Source organism: Zootoca vivipara, chromosome 7 (assembly GCF_965207765.1).
Source record: "Zootoca vivipara chromosome 7, rZooViv2.hap1.1, whole genome shotgun sequence".
Classification (NCBI taxonomy): domain Eukaryota; kingdom Metazoa; phylum Chordata; class Lepidosauria; order Squamata; family Lacertidae; genus Zootoca; species Zootoca vivipara.
The window spans coordinates 31182586-31205126 of NC_142590.1; the positions used below are offsets into that span (position 1 = coordinate 31182586).

General features: G+C 44.7%; 1 protein-coding gene across 2 annotated transcripts in view; it reads right to left on the reverse strand.

The window, feature by feature from the left end:
* Window positions 1-1457: 1457 nt before the first annotated feature.
* LOC118088795 (serine/threonine-protein kinase TNNI3K) overlaps window positions 1458-22541 on the reverse strand; it is a 175262-nt gene continuing 154178 nt past the window's right edge. For both annotated transcript variants that reach the window (XM_088673904.1, XM_035122872.3), the window contains 4 exons: window positions 22095-22154; window positions 18320-18489; window positions 6725-6804; window positions 1458-4128 (listed from right to left, as the gene is read on the reverse strand). In XM_088673904.1, coding sequence (XP_088530030.1) covers window positions 4052-4128; window positions 6725-6804; window positions 18320-18489; window positions 22095-22154 — 387 coding nt within the window. In that variant the 3' untranslated portion in view covers window positions 1458-4051. The remainder of the gene's footprint in view (window positions 4129-6724; window positions 6805-18319; window positions 18490-22094; window positions 22155-22541) is intronic.

Sequence of the window (22541 nt, forward strand, 5' to 3'; positions counted from 1 at the left end):
CATGGGACTCTCAAGAGTCTCCTCCAGCACCATAATTCAAAAGCATCAATTCTTCGACGGTCAGCCTTCTTTATGGTCCGGCTTTCACTTCCATACATCACTGCTGGGAAAACCATAGCTTTAACTATACGGACCTTTGTCGGCAAGGTGATGTCTCTGCTTTTTTAAGTGGGAGTCAGATCTGTCCCAGGCAGGGGACGGATGGCTGGAACCAATGCCTAAGCAACCACTCACATCAGTTGTATTTAAATAAAGTTGTGGCCAAATTAATGCCAAAAACCTTAAACTTAAAATATTGTGTGAAGTGTGAGTTATTGGGGGGATGTCTTGGTACCTCAGCACGCAAACACCCCTGTTCTTTCTGCTGTGAAATTTCAGAGGAGGTTTCTCCCCAGCTCTCCAGAGAATTTCCACGACCACCCCCACCCATTCTCTCCATTTCCCACTGGTGTATCATCCCTCACAGCCATCTTGGCATTTCAGGTGTTCTTCCCACAACCATTGCTTTCAAATGCACAGACACTCTTGGTTTCATTCCCCAACCTCCTACACACACACACACACACACACACACACACACACACACACACAGAGCAGAAATTGCTCATTACTGTAGAGAGAACAGATCAAAGTTCACATTCGGCTTTTTGTATCACATGTGTGGGCTGTGTCTTAATTGTGCCTCTTGTGCTCAGTGATGCTCAGCCAGGCAGAGAAAAACCTGCAGAAAGAGAGGATATGAGAAGGGGAAAGGCTGGCAAACTTTTCAAGAACCGCTTAATGTTTAAAAATGCTTCCCCTCCCTCTACCCCTTCGTTGAATAATTCACACTTCAAAAGGATGTAGCTGTATTATGCATTAAGTATCTCCCTATGTATGAAAAAAAAATGTAAGGCTGTCATCACCTAGCCCCCTTTGGAGGATCTGTAGTGCCACATCGCAAGTCCAAATTTGCATGAAGTCAGGGTTGGGTAGGGGAATAAAATAGAAGTCAGATTGCATAACAGAAGTGGCCGTGGCAGGGGAGCCCAAAGGAAAGGACAGTGAGAGTGGACTTCATCCACAGAGGTGTATTCCCTTTTCTCTTGAGACAGACGGATGCCAACAACCACCACCTAATAACGTATTAACCTTGTAGGAGTAAACTAAAACCTCCTTTTAGTTTATTTCAGCCCAGGATTTGGGTTTTCGGGGCAGACCTGACAGACATCAGTAACACTGCCTTTCTCTATGTGTGCACAAGGTCTTTGTGTAGAACAGGCAAAGGCAAACTCAGCCCTCCAGATGTTTTGAGACTACAATTCCCATCAACCCTGACCACTGGTCCTGTTAGCTAGAGATCGTGGGAGTTGTAGTCCCAAAACATCTGGTGGGCCGAGTTTGCCTATGCCTGGTGTAGAAACATGTCCCCCAGAAACACAAAAACATGGTTGAGAGGAAGGATTCCTCAGGCTACATTTCATGCGGCATTTTTATTTTAAGCACTAGGTGACACTGTGGAGCAGCATTCATGTGAGATGAAGAGCTGTGGTTCTCTTCCAGCATTTCAAAGATTTATGCAGGACACAGCGGTGGTAGTGACATGCATAGCTAGCTGCCCTCTTTGGTTCCTTGTCCCTCTGTCTTGCAAAAGTGTTCGTATCACAAACATAACTGAGCTACAGAGCAGCATTCTTCTATGCGGGTTTGATGGCGGCTGTGAATTGCTGAGAAAAATACTGAGTTATCAGAAAGAAAGAAAGGAAGGAAGGAAGGAAGGAAGGAAGGAAGGAAGGAAGGAAGGAAGGAAGGAAGGAAGGAAGGAAGGCTGGATCCAAGGTTTATGGGGTTTTTTTTTGGTCCCTGGAAAAAAGAGGAGCACTGCAATCTCCTTCCTGCTACACAACAGAGCTTCCTAGCCCAAATCCCTTATCTAGGGCCAATGGGAGGAATATACCATTGAGACTTCCTGCTTGCTTCTCTTGCCTGCTGTGCCTTACACACACACACACACACACTCTCTCACACACACACAGAGAGACAGACAGACAGAGAGAGAGAGAGAGAGAGAGAGAGAGAGAGAGAGAGCGCCAAATGCTCCTGCACAGGCTGGTGGCTGTGGAACACAAGACGATGCTTTATTCTGAGTTATTCCATTAGTCCATCTAGTAGGTGCCAGACTTTGGGCTCCTAAACTTCAGCAGCACGCCATGTGAGGCTACAATTCAGCTCCCCTGCCCCCCCTCTCATGCTCCGTTCTACAGCCTTGTTGTGGCATCCCCTGCAGCAGGGCACCTAGTGTGATTGCACTGGTCATGCTACCCCAAAACCATGTCGTCGTTCTGCAGGTTACAACCCTAATACCAGCAGTTAGGCTTTAGTGCTCTGTTCAACAATGGGCTCCTTGCCAGGGCACAGACAGTGATAGCAAGTGCCCATTGATGCCCACCACTGGCAAAGTGTCTAACTAAATAATAAACAGGGTCTTCTATTGCTTCCTAAAAATGAATAGATCCCATTTGAATGCTACCTTCTTTGCAGCTTTTTTTCACATTTACCTGAGTGGCCTACTCACATGAGCAGCATAGTGTCAGAGGAAGCAGCTTATGGGAGCTTGGAAACAGGAAGTAAATAAAATTGTACTAAAAGATGGGAAGCTCTTTACCTGCTTTGGTCTGACTGCCTCCTCACTTCTTCTGAAGGCTGCACACGCAAGGTAAAGGTAAAGGGAGCCCTGACCATTAGGTCCAGTCGTGACCGACTCTGGGGTTGCGCGCTCATCTCGCATTATTGGCTGAGGGAGCCGGCGTATAGCTTCCAGGTCATGTGGCCAGCATGACAAAGCCGCTTCTGGCAAACCAGAGCAGCACATGGAAACGCCGTTTACCTTCCCGCTGTAGCGGTTCCTATTTATCTACTTGCATTTTGACGTGCTTTCGAACTGCTAGGTTGGCAGGAGCTGGGACCAAGCAACGGGAGCTCACCCCGTCACAGGGATTCGAACCGCCGACCTTCTGATCAGCAAGCCCTAGGCTCAGTGGTTTAACCACAGCGCCACCTGGGTCCCACGCAAGGTAGGCTCTATATATTTTGAACTTTATGAAGAGGCTCAATGTGTGGCTCAATTCAAAGAGAATTAATCATCAGGCTGATTCCATCTATACAATCGCAACTTTGGCTCTCTCTGGTCCCCTGAGGTGGGCAAGGGAATAAAGAACTCTGTCCTCATTTACACAATTGTTTTATTGTTGAGCTATGCAAAACTCAAATGAACATTCAAGAGAGGATTAACACAATGTGTTAAACTGGCAACTTTAAACAGAACGGCCACAGGAAGACAAGCCCGGCCTCTTGGCACCAACCAGCTGATTAAACTGAATAATACAACTTTAAACTACACTGCATTCCAGTAAGACTCCAAGGTATCCACAACATATCTGTACCTGAACTTCTCACTGAATTAGTTGGGTGCTTTGAGATGCATCAAGCCAAGAAGCCCTGGAAGATATAGACAGCGTTAGATAGAGGACCATACAGCATTCCGGAACCACTAGCCTAGGCTTCAACAAGAGATGAGACCCAGGGATTTGTAGCTGAAAGAGAAGGAGAGGAGGTTATCCCATGGGACATGATGCTGAGCAATCTATTTTCTCCATTAAGCTTGAGGTGAGAAAGGCAGGGTAATTGTTACACCGTGGGAAGCCCCCAAATCGGGACCTCCCAGAGTGTAACAATTACCTTTCCCTCCCAACTCATGGGTAATGAATAAAAAAAATATTCCAGTCTCTGATTATGTTCCCTGGCATGGATGCAGTATATCCCAAGGGCAAGCTTGGTACAACCCCAAACTTCGATGGATTTATTTCCTCCCCACACCGCCTATAAATTGCTGGCACAGAAAGAGAATGGTTGAAGAATAATTTATGATGGAAGCATTAGCTATCAGTAAATAAGCTAGCCAACGTGGGTCTCTTTGATGTAACATATGATGACTGGGAGCTGCGTTGACACCAGGAAGAATTGTTGCTGCCGCTTCGTGGAGAAACTCTCGACAAGTAGATGGTTCCTGCTGTCAGGCACTGTCTTCAAAGCTGCCGCTGTTGCTGCAGGAATGAAATCGCATTGTACTCATGGGATCTGAGACATAACCTGTGGAAGGCAAAGAGTAGCTCAGGGGAGCGAGTCACAAACGCCATTCAGCCCAGCAAACCCTTCTCCCTCCCCTCTCCACTTCCAGCAGGCCTCTGCATTTATGAAGGTAAAAAAGGGATGTTTTCGCTAACTAAATAAGCAATGCACAGATTTGCTCCCAGGAAAATGTGTTTCGGGCAAATCTCTTTGCTACCTGAGATGCCCAAGTTGAATGCCATTCTCTGAAGGAAAATGCTAGTAGGCGAAATATGAAATACAGATACGCAGGCCATTCACATGCAGTGTAGTCACAATAGCCATTTAAACTGGTGGCCTACGCAAAATGGGAACCAAGGTATTTAAATACACTGTCACATTTCTATTTGATTTTTAAATATACCTATTTTGACCTTGAATGGGGGATCCAACAGTCAACAATAAGCAGCCTGCCAGAAATAATTGTGCCCTTAATCCTGGGCAATTATCATGACAATAGCTGCTACTGCAAGTACCAGGTTGTCTATTAAGGACTATTATTATTCCTTTACCATCTGGGCCACTGGTCAGATGTGATTGCTACTATTATTCTTCTGCTATAATATTTGTCAGCCTAGCCTAGTCATTAACAATGCAATCCTATGCATGCCTGCTTAGAAGTAAACCCATTTGAGTTTAACGGGACTATCCACCCCACCCCCTGGGAAGAGTGTACAGGGTTGCAGCCTGCCTTTCTAAACATCAGGGTAATATTATATGGAGATATTATGTACAAATGCCAAAAGGTTAAGAGAAAAAGTATACAGTACTTTCGAAAGTTTGCGGAGGGAAGCGGGGCCCAATTCTAACACCAAGACTACAGTCCCTATAGTACGTTATGTACCATAATTTGGCACCTGCCCTAAAAGGCTGCAATATTCAGCACTGGGATATAACAAAAGAGCACAACTCAGCACAAAGGAATGAAAACTAGCATTGAGGACCCTGGGTGAGAGGCGGGGAAGGGGGGATCTCACAGGGTGAGAGGCTGTGGGAAGAGAAGGATGGTCCCAGGTGAGAGCTGTGAGGGTTCACCTGTTTGTGTATGGGATAAAAGTTAAGATATAGCAGTGTGAGAGAATCTTGTACTTTTCTATCTCTTTCCTTTTAATCTTTCTTTCCTTGTTATTATTCTTTCTAGATCAGTTCGTTGTTTTTAGTGTATCATGAATAAATGTCAACAAAACTTTTCAAAGAAAGAATGAAAAGAAAAGAAAACTAGCATTGAGGAGCCGTGGCTCAAAACAAGAACATTTCCAGGGGTCTTCAAGTGATGCTCAGCTTATGTAACTCCAGCCTTAAAAACCTGTCAAACTTGTCTTCAAATCCCAAGCTCATTGATGCAGGTGGAACTCTCTCTCGCTCACACACACAACCCAGAAGCTCTTGCCCTCTCAGTGAGAATCATGCATTCCTACAAGGCTCAGTAGTGTGTGGAAATCAATATGTGACATAGTAATGTGAAGCTGGCAACACATCTCTGAGCAAAGATCTGCAGCAAGCTCCGGAATTTTGCATTATAGGAGTCTTTCATTGGAATAAGACACTTATTGGAAGTCTTAACATTACTGTTTCTTATCCTATTAGGGCTTCCTATTACTTTCTATTATACTTTCAAATATTATGCAGATGACTTCCTGAAATGCTCCAGGTTTGGTATCTGTGATTGATATCCTCACACCCCAGCAGGGTCCAAACACTGACCCCTGCCTGTCATTGACCCCCCTTCCCCTGCTAACCACTGAGCTCCAGCACCCACCAACTGGCTTGCTGACACCACTTTGTTTTGGCGTCAATCAAGGGTGCAATATAAAAACAATCTGGTGGGTGTCACAAAAATTCAGCAGTCCTATATGTTATTATTTTAATGATGATGATGATGATAAATGGGGTTTTTTTTAAATAAATAAATAACATTTTTGTTCTGGCCATTATTCTGCTTGCCCCACAATGCTCTGCTATGCTCAAGTTTCATAGGAAAAATAAAATGTCAGCGTGGGATGCTTCCACTCCTTAGTTAAGAAGAAAAACCTGATACTCTGTGGGCTACAAGGCAAGTTTGCTTTTGAACCATGAAGGGGACACCCAAATGAGAAGGGGGCCTGCCAAGGACACTTTGCCAAAGGCTCTCTCAAACTGGTCTTACAATGAGCACTTGACAAAGAATTGCAACCAATCAGAGCTTCCCACAAGTGTACCTAAATGACACCTATGTTTGCAGACATGTTCACATCTCACAGTTTAGAGGTACAGTTCACATTTCACAAATGTGTGAGTTTAGAGGTACAGTTAAAACTTTTTCAGTGCAAAATGGCTCTCCAGTGGTGGCAGGAATCACAACAATCTCCCTGGAGGGCCTAAGGTGTGGTTAAAGTTTTTCCCGAGTCTTGGGGAAACTTATCACATGCCTCATTTCTACAATCAGTAATAGAAACATTTCCAGATCTTATTACCAAAGCTGACAGTTTGCTATTTTCAGTGTACTTCCAATTTTTGTGTGTGTGCCAGTTTCATCCCAAAGAAAATGGATTTGCCCATAAATAGAACTTATCTTTGTTACATCTGAGGGACCTCTTACCATTTCGGTCAATAGGCGGGTACTGGAAATTTCTCCTCATTTCTTCCAGAGAAAGACCTTGAGAAGGGTGCTGTCCAGTGCTGTAAAAATGACAGGATGTCTTCATTATAGATGACTGAATATGTTATCTTTGTAATATTAGAGGTTTCCTACAGAAACAACATCCTTTAAAAAAAAACACCAGCGGAAAACACACCCGTGCGTTTTAGAAGAAGCAATTGCACAGGAAGAAAAATAACATGGATGGCGAAGGAATACATTTCCAGAACAACTCCTTCTCAAAATCTTGAGTTTTGTTCTACAATGCTTTCGACCTGAAGAACAATTCTAGGTGACAATTCCAATATACCATAAATAATGTATCTGCCCCAGTACTATCAGGTTCGTGCATGCTAATTCCTTTGTGAAAGAGAACATCACCCTTCGGACGCAAATCCAAATGTTGCTCACTGAAAATATGTCCCTTTATCCTTGGAAGCAATCAGGTTAAGACTGCCTGTACCAGCTGTTCTCAAATGATGGGCTAGCAGATACCGAGTACGCCCAGAGAGTGTGAAAAAGCGCCTCAAACTGCACATTAATACCCAGAGGATTCATAACAATATGTCTCTACTTGTTCATGGTAAGGTATGCAGTTATCTGAGGTGCTTTAAAAAAACAAGAGCTTCAAAGAATTTGTTGCCAAGTTGTGGCTGAAAGGACAAGCTCAAGATCATTCCCAGCAATGTACCTTCCTTGGTGATTTTGATAAGGGCAATTTCTAACTGATGGCAGGTAAGAGATTTATTTATTGGTTTGGCATATATTTTCCCTTTCCCTGGTGAAAAAAACTGAAGCTTTGTTCCTAAGTGTACCTTCCTGGAAGTACACATAGGACTTGCTGCCAGTAAATATACCTGTAACTGTGGAGCCTGTATGGATTTGCACTGTTGATATTTTCCCTTTCCCTCTCATTTTAGCAAACTCTAATATCACCTATTTATTCTGGATAAAATGTGCCTTCCCCCCCCCCCCTTTACGTAATATCATTGCCCAAATACAATGACATTTCCCCCTTCATAATACTCCCTTCCAAGTCTCATCAAAGCAGTTGCTATGGAAAACTGACCATGTTGCCTTCATTAATGTCGCAACACTTTCACCCATCCCTATACCTACCTTGGTTAGAATATTATACTCGAATTACAGTATGCAATACTATCTGTCTGTCAGTCCATCTAGCTATCTGGAGAGTGGTGAGAATGCTGAAAATTAAAGTAAGGGTTATTAATTGGATCCAAGTAGCCAGTTCGGGCAAGTCTGATGTTTTGTGTGCACTCAGTAGGATTGATTGATAGATAGACTGTGGTTTTGAGCAGGAGAAGCTCAAAGATACTCTTCTTTAAATTCTGGCCACAAAAGCCATTTAACTAGCTAGCAACATTCACCAACAAATGGACCGCTATTTCAAAGAAGAGTGTTCTGAAATATAGTAAGCCCTCAACTTACATGGGGGTTACGTTCCTGGGATCATGCCTAAAGCCAAAACACATTGGGTGCAATGGTGGGTGGGATTGCCAAAGTCTTTTCTCCTGGATGCTAGCTCCTTTCCACCACCCCTTTCTAATCCTCCCCCCCAAGTGATAAAGCTGAATGTGCACACGTCAAATGTGGATAAATTGTAGGTTTCCTGTGCAGCATGGGTGGGATTCGCCTACTGAACCCTTTCAGGGAAAACCCTGTGCAAGGGTTTCCATTTGAGCAATGGAACTTTCTCCTCTCCTTGCCACATGCCCCCCCCCCCAATTTGGTGGTGGTGGTGGGGAAGGGTTGGGAGAGCCCCAGAACAGCATGCAGGGAGAGGGGGATTGTTTCATCTGGCAAGCTGATATGTTTGCACAGGTGGAACATTCATCGCACTGCAATGTTGAATTCCACCCCATGATTCTTAATACTATGATTGTTCAGAGAAGGCATTCGGCTTTAATCCCAGTCCCATTTATAACCCTGAAACCAAATGCCCATACAATGCAATGTGAGACACAAGATGGTCCCTGTCCATGTAATGTATAACCTGCAACTCTACTCTAGTGGCTAGTGGAGGAGGAAATCCACATTGTTAGAGCTGCAGGGTCCCTCCTGAATTGAAATGGCTTCTTCATTTATTAGCCTAATTCAATCCATTTATTCATTCATGCTATGTGGAGTGTCTCTGTCACTAATCCAGCTCCACATTTACCTAAATGAAAACTAATGTATGGTTCCTAAACTGTGCTCAAGCAACAAAATCTAATGGGGGCCAAGGTCAAACGCAGAGCTCGCCATCAACCCAGCATTAATATTAGTCAACGTGGCTGTCAGACATAAGGCATTGCCTCAAACTCTATACACACAAACACTTCATGATTTCTGGGTCAGGCTATTGCTTTGCAGGGGCACCATTTAGCAACACTGTTTGAACTGCCAGCTTAGATTGCTGATAAACTGGGAAGAATGTAGAAAATGACTAAGGTGTACAGCTTCGGGATGCATCTATTATATCAAGGCAGGCAAAGGCGGGCAAATACCAGGTAAAAAGGCAGAAAGAAGCAATTCACACATTCAATCATAACACGTAGAAGACAAACATGTCTGTGATACCAACTTTTTTTAAAAACAACAACATGAAAATATCTTCATTTTTGTTAGGGCAAATATACTGGATTTTCTCCTACAGGGGTGTCATCCAAGGAAATGCATGCAAATAATTTGTACAACAAATTCTGCTACATCAGAAGGTGGGAAACTGGTATGTGCTCAGAACTCAGAGCATCAAGCCATGCTGGCTTTTCTTCTAATCTTAATATGGATGTTTGAGAACTCCAGACTGACCTGATTTGTTTGAGATTCTGCTGACTTATTCAGAGTGTTGTCCAAGAGCCAGTGAGATATGGGGGAAAGGAGAAACATCAGCGGCTGCTTGGTGCTTCTGCCTCATTTACTTTTGTATGTGTGTGTGTAAAATATAGGTAAAGGTAAAGGGACCCCTGACCATTAGGTCCAGTCGTGGACGACTCTGGGGTTGCGGCACTCATCTCGCTTTACTGGCCAAGGGAGCCGGTGTACAGCATCCGGGTCATGTGGCCAGCATGACGAAGCCGCTTCTGGCGAACACCTATTTATCTACTTGCACTCTGAAGTGCTTTCGAACTGCTAGGTTGGCAGGAGCTGGGACCGAGCAATAGGAGCTCACCCTGTTATGGGGATTCGAACCACTGACCTTCTGATCAGCAAGCCCTAGGCTCTGTGGCTTAGACCACAGTGCCACCCACGTCCCACGTGTAAAATATAAGCCTGCCCTAATGGCTGCTTCGTGGGCTGCAGCTGTCACATTTCCACAGCCCAAGTTGCCTTAAAAATGGCTGGGCTCAGACTTGGCCACCACTGGTGGGAGCATCCTGTATTAAGAGCTCCACTCAGGACTTTCCTGCTAGCAGAAGTGTAGAAGCAACTATTAATGCTTCCCCCGCCCCCTCTCACACTGTTCCAGAGAGCTGAGGGGGAATCCGCAAAAGTCACTTCCCCCGCTATTGGCGAGATCTCCACCCACCACTGGATCAGAAGCCTCCTGTGGATGCATCCATTCTAGCCCTGGAAAGCAATGTCTGGATCCAACCCATTAAACATGCAATGGGAATCCTGAAATGAGTGGCTTGCCAGGAAGACATTCTGGCAGTTATCACAAAGATTTAAGGAATATGAACATGTTCTGCTTCCTATATGCCATCACTTTGTCCTGCTGTAGTGTGATCAAGAAACCACATGTGGGAAGCTCACTTCTGGGAAGATTAGGTACCTGTGATGTGGAATGCATTTGCCAGAGATTCTGGAGAGCTGCTGCAAGTCAGAGTAGGCAGTACTGAGACAGATGGACAAAGAGGTATAACCATGTAGGTGGTTGACGTTTGATGTTTCCCCCCTTATTAAAGGTGAGAACCAGGTGGAAGGCAATCCAGATTCCCTGTGGCACCAATTCGCTTTTATTTTCATCTTTCAGTGTGGGATAAATGCTGCCTTCCTGACTTCACGCAGCTTGCTTAGGAGGCCTGGGGAATGGTCAGCTTTGCAGCTCTGGGCCCCATAACCAATGGGTACTTCCAAGGGCAGAAAGATTATCAGGGCCACGGACATACAGTTAGAAATAAACAACTCCACAATCCATCTCTTAAAAGCACACCCTGAAGTGTAGGATTTTCGCACAGAAACTTAACTGAAAGGAAACTCTAGCTGGGGAATAGGTAATCCAATATGCCAAAGGTTCCCATAGGAACACCACATCTTTTATTTATACCTGCTTGGAACAGCTGCCTCATTTGGAGTCTGGCTTGTTGAAAGTGCAGGCGGCAGCCCCGAAAGCTGAGCGGCTGCAGACTAGTCTCCCCGCTGCTAGACAAGCTTCTTGGTGCTCTCGAGCCCCACTGCCTTTCAGTGGTTATTGGCTTCTCATGGTTCATTAAAGACCTTCATGTGGCATTTTAAAGTCTCTCTCTCTCTCTCTCTCTCTCTCTCTCTCTCTCTCTCTCTCTCTCTCTCTCTCTCTCTCTCGTGCTCAGAAACATCCCTTCCATCTCCTGTCCTTGTAAAGCCATAGGATAATCTGTGTGTTGGGCTGGAGGGGGGTGGGGAGTGAAGCTCCCTTCTTCACCTGTGTGCCTGTTGCGCTCTGTCTGAGAGACACACCTGTGGAGGGTGTAAAGATCATTCCCAGATTCCTCTCATTAGCACTGAGCCACTGGCCATGGCTCCAAGGCTTGAAAAAAAACAGCAGCAAGATGATTAGCGAGCCTGCTGTATTATTGCATGAGGCTGCCGGTGGAGAGGTGGATGTGGCGTGCAATTTCAAAGAGAGCATCAGTGCAAATCTGGGACAACTTCTCTGCTGTGGCCTTCTCAATCTCTCCCCCCGCCCCCCGCCCTCCCACATTTGCTTAAGGTCTGAAAGATGGCAGGGTTGTTCTTTTTTTAGATCAACAATGCTTGGTGCTTTTGCAGTAATTAAAATTAAGAGGAAACTGGGCTACGCAGAAGAAGAAGAAGAAGAAGAAGAAGAAGAAGAAGAAGAAGAAGAAGAAGAAGAAGAAGAAGAAGAAGAAGAAGAAGAAGAAGAAGAAGAAGAAGGCTTGCTGAGCACTTAGGAGCATAACAACAGACTGCAAAGGTTTTATCAGGTGGGCTGTGCAACATGGATACTCCGTGGAAAAGGCTGATGTTCTCGCGCATGTGCAGCATGATAGCTGAGAGCTAATCAAAGAATCATGGGCTCAAGATTCTTTAGCCAGGTTAAAAAGTTGTGTAAGAAGGAACACAGCAAGGCTATAAAAACTGTAGAGAAAGCAGGTCACGGAACCATGGCCATGGGAAAAGTCTTCATGCACTTATTTTTGAGGGAAAGATGCAGAACAGGCCCTTTCAGACCTTTCTAGCAATTGGGTGTCTTTGGTTAACCACTATCCCAAGTTTCAGCAGCGACTTAGGTCATAATCCTTGTTTGCAAGCTCCTCTGAAAGCAATTACTATACAATCCATTACTTGGATCCTAATTTTAACTCTGTGAGTGGAACAGAAGACCACACAGAGGATACATGTAACAAACACAACTTAAATACGGAAGGTTATGGAGGGGAAAGCCACACTGCAAGCCCATGCTGCTCACAGCAGACTAAGCAACTCGCTGTGCCCAAGAGCTGACACAGACAAATCCTGGTATGGCAAGCCAGAGGGGTCAAACACTACCGTGCATGTTTGCAGAATGGAGTTCATGTTTGCAGAATGGAATCCAGCCTCACGCTTTCCTTCGCAGCTCCCTGCACCCACTGAACACCTGCTCCTCAAAACCCATGGGACCCTGATGGTGGACCACTAATGGAGGTGATGCAAGCCTTCCCTCAGGAAAGCATTACACAATCCAGGAAGCTCAACTGCTCACCTGCCTCTAGGCATCTCAAGTGCGTACCTGCCATGCCTCAGGTGGTGGTGGAAGAAACAAAGAGCAGGGTCCCCTAGTACTGATCTAACTGGTTAGGGGGTTATATGGAAAGGGTGTGCCTTAAGGAAAGGAGGCTCATTCATTCATTCATGGCAGGGATAGGGAACCTGTGGTTCTCTAGATGTTGCTCCCATCAGCCCCACTAAGCATGGCCCGTGTTCAAGGATGATGGGATTTGTGTGGTCCAGCAACATCCAGCGGACCACAGGTTCCCCACCCCCCTGATTCATGGAGTAACAATAAGGTTAAGGTCATGCCACCACAGACAGTACGTAGTTGAATTTTGAGCTCTCTCGCTTACCATTCCAGAGCTGGGTCAGTGGTGGCAGCCATGGAGGGTGGGGCAATGTAACCTTTGAAGTGTGTGTGAGAGAGAGTTAAGTGACACGATCTCAAGTTACTTTTCCCTTCCCAATTTCACAAAGAGTTGGTTGAGTTCAGTGTTCAGATACACAAGAAATACGTGACTGTGCCCAAACACTTCAAGGCTACATCTATCAGCCCAGAGCTGATACTCAGTTGGGTTAAGAAGTGGCTGTTGGTTTTTAAATGTCCTAGGAGAAAAAAATAATAACCTGAGTTGAGTTCTGTGGTTTGAAAACAGATTCCCCCCTCCCTCCACTTGGACTGCCTTCAGTGAATTTGCTTGCATAAACCTTGAAGAGTCTTTTGAAAATATTTATGTATTTTTTCTTTAAAAAATCATTAGCCATGATTCCAGGACACTGACACTCTTTTTTCAAGGAGCAGAAAGGAGCTGTGTTACTAAGACAGGACTTTGCAGAAACTTAATTAGTCTTTGGGGATATTATTTACTTCACAAGATGGGGAAGAAAACAAAGGTCTGTCACCAGCTAACACAGCTGAACTCCATTCATAGCTTCTGGGTTCGATTAAAGATTCTCTCTCTCTTCTTCTTCTTTATGCTTTCAAGGTCTCTTTTGCGGAACTTGACAGGATAATAGAATCAGATTTGTTGAATTCCGCTAAACTGTAAAGTAACGTGTCATCAGCTTCACTTACTTCTCAAATATTTTTCTGTGGTGGAGCTCATTAATCTATCCCTGCTCGCACATAAAACCATGAAACCAAAAGGGCAACTCAATCAGTTATCCAAGTGACAGGAAGTTAAACATTTAGCATGACTGCATACTATGACTGGCCACTGTCAGCAAAGGGCAGACAGCCTGTGTAAAGCCTGTCTTTCCACCTTTGGATGCAGAGTGCAGATCCCCTAAGAGGTTACAACTTTTTAGCTCAGAGAAAAGGTGAATAAGAGAGTTTGGATTTGATATCCCGCTTTATCACTACCCTAAGGAGTCTCAAAGCGGCTAACATTCTCCTTTCCCTTCCTCCCCCTTAACCACTACACCACGCTGGCTCTCATACATACACGCTGGTTGTGTATACAACCATGTATGGCATAGCTGCCAAGTCTCCCATTTTTCGCGGGAAACCCCTGGATTTTAATCTGTTTCCCGCTGTTATCCCGGATAGAAAAAAATCCCGGAAATCCCCCGGATTTCCTACCTGCCAGGGAGGCTCCATTTCGGTGCCGCTCTGCCCATGTCTGGGCACCGGAAATCAGGCAGAGCAGCACCGGAAGTCGCTTCTACGCATGTTTGGACATGCGTAGAAGCGACTTCCGTTGCCACGCCGCTGCTGATCCCGCATTTTTCAGCAGGAGATTTGGCAGCTATGCATGTATGGTGTGGATAAAGTAGAGAAAAAAAAGTTTGCCCTCCCTCTCTCATAATATTAGGGCCATGCCATGTAATGAAGAAGAAAAAAGCTACAAGATTCAGGACAGACAAAGGAAAGCACACAGTGTGAAGCTAAACTATGGAATTCACTCTCACAAGAGGTAGGGATAATGGCCCCCAGTTTGGATGGCTTTAAGAGAGGATTAGACAAATTCATGGAGGACAAGGCTATCAGTAGCTACTAGCCACAATAGCTGTGTTCTCCCTCCACTGCCTGAGGCAGTAGGCCTAGGATACTAGTTGCTTCTATGATGCTCAGGTTCTGCTTGTCCCCGGGGGCATCTGATGAGCCACAATGAGAACAGGGTGCTGGACTAGATGGTCCTTTGGCCTGATCCAGGAAGGCTGATCTTGTGTTCTTATGATGCAAATCATAATCATTCTTCTAGCTGTGTTAATAAATTAATAATAATAATAACTAAATAAATAAATAATTTATACCCCGCCCTCCCCAGTCAAAACCGGGCTCAGGATGGCTCACACCAATAAAATTACAATAAAACATAAAAAGAAATTAATTAAAATACAGATTAAAATACAGTATTAAAATTTAAAATGCAGCCTCATTTTAAGTAGTCCATAAATCCAAGCCATGAGGGAGGAAAACACAGGGGTCAGACTAAGTCCAACCCAAAGGCCAGGCGGAACAGCTCTGTCTTGCAGGCCCTGCGGAAAGATGACAAATCCCACAGGGCCCTGGTCTCCTGTGAAAGAGCCTTCCACCAAGTTGGGGCCAATTCTGAAAAGGCTCTGGCCCTAGTAGAGGCCAATCTAGCCACCTTATGGCTTGGGATCTCCAGAATATTGTTGTTTGTGGACCTTAAGGTCCTCCGCGGGGCATACCAGGAGAGGCGGTCCCATAGGTATGAGGGTCCCAAGACAAAACATTTTAGGCAGAACCGTAGCTATGGGGCAGATAGCCACAGTGAATTCCCGAGTGAAGCCTCTAGAAGGGAGCCAGTCTCTCTCTCTCTCTCTCTCTCTCTCTCTCTCTCTCTCTCTCTGTGTGTGTGTGTGTGTGTGTGTGTTTGTGTGTGCAAATGCATGTAGAGGAGGTGCCAAACTGGGTTTCTGACCCAGGTGAAATGAAGGCTTGTTTAACTCCTGTTTAGGTCTCCAAACATGCCCCCCCAATTCCTTCCCACTTTGGTCATCAGCAAGAGCAGGGGTAGGCAACCTAAGGCTCAGGGGCTGGATGCGGCCCTATCACCTTCTCAATCTGGCCCATGGATGGTCCGGGAATCAGCATGTTTTTACAAGAGTTGAATGTGTCCTTTTATTTAAAATGTATCTCTGGGTTATTTGTGGGGCCTGCCTGGTGTTTTTACATGAGTAGAATGTGTGCTTTTATTTAAAAGGCATCTCTGGGTTATTTGGGGGCATAGGAATTAGTTCATCCCACCCCCCCCCAAAAAAAATAGTCTGGCCCCCCACAAGGTCTAAGGGATGGTGGGCCAGCCCATGGCTGAAAAAGGTTGCTGATAATAAGCCTGGTTCTGAAATTTCCTGCTTGAGCAAAACAGAATCAGCTCAGTGAATTATTCTGTTGCTCCATGAGCAACTGCTTCTCCTAATTATTGTTGCTGTTTAAATTTATTAGCCACCTTTCAGCATAAGGTCATAGGATAGATTACAAAAATTTAAAATACAGAATTAAAATACAGTTTAAACCAATTGACAGTCGCAAGAATAGAGTGGGACCATTCTGAGCGTGCCTGATAGACACATAACTGCCAACACACACATAGTTTTCGACTCTGGAAGGGGGCGGAATGGGCTGACGTGTGACTGCCGACGCGCACAATGACTTAGAAAACACACACCCTGTGCAAATGGAGAAATGCCTGTATATTTCACGTGTCAGAGGTGTTTCTTCTGCCTACAGCAGAAACTGCATAATGAAGATGCCAGGCGCACCTCTATGGGGAGGAAATGCTACAACTTGTTAGGCCCAGTCATTCTGAGTTTCCTTACAAAGGAGATTAGTGTGAAGAGAGGACATTTAGACCAAAAGCAGCTTATGACTGCATGAAGAATTGTTGGAGGTTGAGAGACCTGAGTGTGCAAATCTGGGTGTGCAAATCTTGAAATGCATTGGCTCTAAGCCTTTCTGCCTTCCCAATGGTCACTAGCTGCCATTATGTGCATGCAGAAGGGTCTTGCAGACACCAAAAGCTGCTTTCTCTACAGATTCTGACCCAAGTTTTCATCCCCAGCTTAAGTTCCCACAGCATCCATTGGAACACTGTAGCATTATGAACAGAAAGGACTGCATTTACAAGGCGAGCATTGAGCAGGTAATTTCATGCCTCCTTAACTTTGTGCGTGGGTGAGAAGGCAAAAGTAGCTGTGTGTACCTTGCTACTTTGGGTAGCTAAAACAGGGGTGGAGGATGTGGAAAAAAATGCACTGCAGTGGATGTTAGCACATAGAGCAGAATCCCTCTCTCAATCTGTATGTTTTAAAAAATTAAAACCTCAAGAAACTATTGTCATTAGAAAGCTAGGTCATTAATCATCCCAGTGTGTTGTATAATTGAAAAAAACACTGAATCTGCAGAAACCATCTTCATTTTACTTTACATTTTGCCTCTGGGTGACTCTTTTAATGTTCTATTTATAGGACTGGAGTTAGTTAATTTGTATTGCACAGAATTTGAGGGGGGAAACTGTTCTGTAACCCTTTGGGTTATACAGGAACCCATTTCAGCAAGCTAATGAGCTTGGGTGGCGCACTGAGATGAACATTAAATTACAGTAGCAGGGAGGCTGCTGTGATAACTACTTTTCTCGCCCTCTTGGGTATCTATAGTGTAACCTAAATGTGTCACTCGCTCATTCTTTTCATGCAAATCTATTATATGCTGCAGCACAAAAGAGGAATGTGGTATAAGATCCTTCTAACATTTCCATAACCTGCTTGTTTCCAGCTCACTCTTGTTGATCTTTCTTTTAACTGGTGAGCATTAGAAGGGTGCAAGTGGAACATTTATCCAAAGGAGTGTGGAGTACTGCTATTTGTATGGAGTACTGCTGTTTGGGTTTCCTGCCACTCCATTCCATTTCCCCTGGTTTTCTTTTCCTTCCCTCTACCCGTAATACTTAGCCAGCATTTGGTGCCTCCTGAACATGCTCATTCTTCACTAAGCTGTTTTTCGGGTCCAACCCTTTGGGGCTCCCCCCCCCTAAAGATCAGTTATACTTCTGAAAACCTTGCAAACCAGTTTACCAGGACTTTTAGAACTAAGTTTGGGAAATAATCAACTACACATTTTTCTAGCGCTGTTGTAGATTGTGTTGCCAGAGTGACAATTAAGATGCTGGAGTACACAGATTGTGTTTTGTCTCCTCCAAGAAATAAAGAGACTAGTTTTCTTTCTAAACAAAATTTAAAAAATCCTTCCAGTAGCACCTTAGAGACCAACTAAGTTTGTCATAGGTATGAGCTTTCGTGTGCATGCAGGTATCTGAAGAAGTGTGCATGCATACCTATGATAAACTTAGTTGCTCTCTAAGGTGCTACTGGAAGGATTTTTTTAATTTTGTTTTGACTGCGTCAGACCAACACGGCTACCTACCTGTAACTAGTTTTCTTTCTGTGTTGCTTTCAGGTGACATTTCTAGTAGGTGTTAGTAGTTGTCCAAACAGCCGATTATTTAAGTCCCAGGCAAATCTTAGAACCCCATGGGCCAATGAAGGATTCCTCCTTTTACCTTCCTTCCTTCCTTCCTTCCTTCCTTCCTTCCTTCCTTCCTTCCTTCCTTCCTTCCTTCCTTCCTTCCTTCCTTCCTTCCTTCCTTCCTTCCTTCCTTCCTTCTGCATTCTTACCTTTGTGACCAGACAGCATAAGTTCTTGCATTCAAGGCATATTCCAGCTCAAAACGGCTTCGTAAAGCAGCAACATGGCTGCGCCCAGGGCATCCTCGAGCAACCAGGCAATCCGAGGAAGAGGAAGGAGAAAGAGAACCACTGCTGTTGCTAGAGGCTGGTGACATCAGCTGGATTTAACAGAGAGAACACTGTCAATACCCACTTATGAGAACTGTGAAATCTTGCCAGAAAAGCTGACAGCAGCAGAACTCACCATATGTAGTATCTCACAAGTAACTTTGCTCCAGTCCCCAGCTATTTCTACTGCTCTGAACATGCTAGGTTTCAGAAATTGTTGCCAAGAGGATGCTAATCATTGCAGCCTGTTATGTTTTCTGTTCAGGGGACTGAATATGTACTCTCGCATGTATATGCTGTTCCAAGGGTCGGCCAAAGAGAGACCCTTCAACTATCCTCCGACCACACTGGAAGATGGCAGCCTCCCTGGACCCACCACAGCTATGCCATGTGGCAAACGTTGCTCCCTGGACCCTAAGAAGTTATTCCAGCTCCCATCAGCCCCAGCTAGCATAGGCAATGTTCAGGGATGATGGGAGTTTTAGTTCAACAACTCCTAGAAGGTTTTCTTGCATTCCATGATGAAACAGGCAGGTGCAAACCAACAGTCTGTTCTGTTTTGAACAAGCCCAGGGAGTATATTCACATCTTATTTCATGTGGCCAACAAAGATCCTAAAATGTTAGCCTCCCTTTATGACAGCACTTGCTCCTTCAGACTTCACCACTGTGTTGCTCATACGATGGACACAATGTGTTTTAGCTAGCTAAATATCGCTCTTCTTTCTGGATCTTACACAGGCTCACACCCCAGATTTAATCTCATATAAACTGCTGACTATGTATCACAGGAGCTAGCTAGGTCTCCTCTGAGATAGCACAGTTACTTGTGATATACTGCTTCAGGCTGTCAACAAAACAAAACACAAACGTACAGACACACTTTCTTAGAGGCACCTCCACCTACACACAAAGTATCATGCTGCAGCTGGAGCTTGAAAATTGAAATAGATGACTGGAGTCACTGCTCTGACGCTTTGGCTCAAGAGTGGTGATATACTTTGATAGGAGGGGGAAGGAGATGGGGAACTTTCCCCACATGTGCAGCATTGATGCAATTCCAGGCCCTGGTTGCCAAGATCAAGCATGTCTTCTATTTCATCAGCTATCCCAGGGTCCCCAAACTAAGGCCCGGGGGCCAGATGCGGCCCAATCGCCTTCTAAATCCGGCCCACGGACGGTCTGTGAATCAGCATGTTTTTACATGAGTAGTATGTGTTCGTTTATTTAAAATGCATCTCTGGGTTATTTGTGGGGCCTGCCTAGTGTTTTTACAGGAGTAGAATGTGTCCTTTTATTTAAAATGCATCTCTGGGTTATTTGTGGGGCATAGGAATTCATTCATATTTTTTTCCAAAATATAGTCTGGCCCCCCACAAGGTCTGAGGGACAGTGGACAGGCAGGGCAGTCTCAAGCAGGTTGGGCGCCCTGGTGCTGAGGCGCGGAGATCGCTCCGGCACCCCCCCTTGCAGCGCACAGCATGGCTTCCGCGCGGCTTTGTCGCGCAGCGCCCCACCTGCCGGCCCCGCGCCCTGGTGCCCCGCGCCACCGGGACTATACCTAGAGCCGGCCCTGTGGACAGGCCCCCTGCTGGAAAAGTTTGCTGACCCCCGAGCTATCCTCTTGGTTGAAAGCCAAAAGGACTGGGATATTTTTTTTTAGCCATAGACTGTAGTTAAGTTCAACTGACTCAGCTGATTGCTTTAGAAAATACTTGATCTGGTATTTTCTCCCTTCAACATTGTGAAAATTACCTTTTCTGAGGGATGAAGCGTCAGGGCTCAAAGTAAGGAAGGGATTGGCAGGAAGAAGCCCCAGAATTTGTTTTTAAACTGCAGGGTACAGCCCTTGGAAAACCTAGAGCATTGGAGAGCAGTGAGCCTTTGAGCATGATTTTTCTTTAACCACAGCCCATGCCCAAACCAGTGGTGCACTCGAGGCAAGACTTTGGTGTAAAGGGTCAAAGGATCCGTTATGCAGAATGAGCAGGGTTGGCTTGCCACATTTTGAAATAATACACAATGCCACATTAATGTTATTATGGGAAGGGGACCCTCTCAAGTTCAGAATGTAATTCCTTGCATTTGGCATTAGAGAGCATCAGGACAGGATTTCAAGGATGCTTCAGAGCTTGTTTCTTAATGGTGAGTGGCATGGAAATTGCTGCAGTATCACTCCTATGCCACTAAGGTGAAGTGAGAAGCCCTAGAAGATCACATAGGATGACCTGTGGCCATTGTATAGCCATCAACCACATAGTATGAAGCTCCTCGTGGAAGCTAATAAAACTAGTTCAGCAATATTTGGATTCATTCACATTCTGATCTGAAAAATATGCTGAAAGCAAAGGCGTTAGGATGTTGTATGCTAAACCCAAATGCTAGACTGTAAGCCCTTGTAAGCAGGCAAAGTTGATCTTGCTTGTGCTAATTAACTTCTGCTAATCACATTATGTTGATTAAGCTCATTTAGCAAGGACCTTTGGTATGATCTGGAGGCTCACGTCTTGCAAAACTTTTCTTGCATGTCCTAATTGCCAATAACCCTATAACATCAATGTAGACATTTACCCTTTGCACCATTTCAGTTTGTAAAGTTTAGAAGAAGAAAATGCAAAACTAAAGTCAGCAGTGTGAGGGTGGTCGTTTGACCCATTTTGTGACATTATTGATAGGAGTTGGTTGCTCTGGTTTAGAGATGCTCCTGGACAAAGGACACATGGTTCCAGATACCTGTTTTCTGCATTGCTTCTCTTTATGGCAAAATGGGAAACAGACAAGCAACCATTTTCTCCAGGGAGCCAAAGGTAGACATTGTAGTTTGTGAAGTGCACACTCAAAATTTCACATACAAAGCTGCCTAATGCCAAGGGCTGAATTAGATACTACATGAAATTTCAGTGGTGGGTGGGTGGCAGGGGATGGGGATGGGGGAGAGGAAGTTAAATAGCAGACATGGGAACAAAAATATATATGATTGTGCACAGTATGGGAATTGTATTTACTGTATATTCCTGCGTATGAGACTACTTTTTAACCCAGGAAAATCTCCTTAAAAGTCAGGTGTCGTCTTATATGCCGGGTTGTATTTCTTATACAGCGAGTATATCCCAAACTCTATATTTTACCTGGAAAAGTTGGGGGTCATCTTATACGCTCAGTTGTCTTATACGCCAGAATATATTGTATTTATACATATATAGCCCACTTTTCTTCCATCAGGAAACCCCAGCCTGAGTTCATGTGGTCCCCAGCTGCCTTTCATCCAGGCACTGTCCAGACCCACACCTGCAAGGTGGGCACCTTGTGTGCCTTCGATTCATACCCTGGGACCAATGATGTTTCCCCCATGCCATCTTTAACTCTCATTGCTTGTTTCTACAAATGGAGACGAATGAGGACTTCTAACCTTAGGCTCTATTTTTTATGGTGTGATGTCTCTGTTCCTTCAATATTTAAATGGCATTTGTTTCCTGCATCTCCTTCCTATCTCATAGCTAAGATCACAGCTGAGCACATCAGCTTGAGAATGCCAGGCACCATATCTTGCAATATTTCTGGAGTTCCTTCTGTGAGCAACCAGCCCAGCCATCATCACACTCGCTCACAACTATGCATTTATGTTGCTTACTAACTGCGACACGTTCTGCCATTACCTCAATATTGCACAGGCACTCTTCTAATTTGGAGACCACTTCAGAAAATTCAGGCCTTCCCTGCAAATATATAAAGAGAGAACAACAATATAAGTACAAAGAAAATTGAGTCTGTTTTGGTAAAAAACTTTGCCTCCATGAACTTCCTTAACTTGGGATCTAAGCTGAACTGTAGGTAACAGATGAGCCATACTGAATGCTTTCTAACCATCCCATTTCTTACCATTCTGTGTCTTTTTCTTGCCTCCCACAACTCTTTGAAAAGAGGACCTTCTCAGATGGATGAAATTACAGCTTCAAGGTTTAGGGATCCAGCACCCCACCGCCCCCGCCCACCCAAGTGAAGCTATCACTTGTAACAACTTAAGCAGTGTGTATGATGCCTATAAAGAGTCCCAAACACAGACTAATTTAAGGGCCAAATTAGACATGGTGCTAAATGTGTTT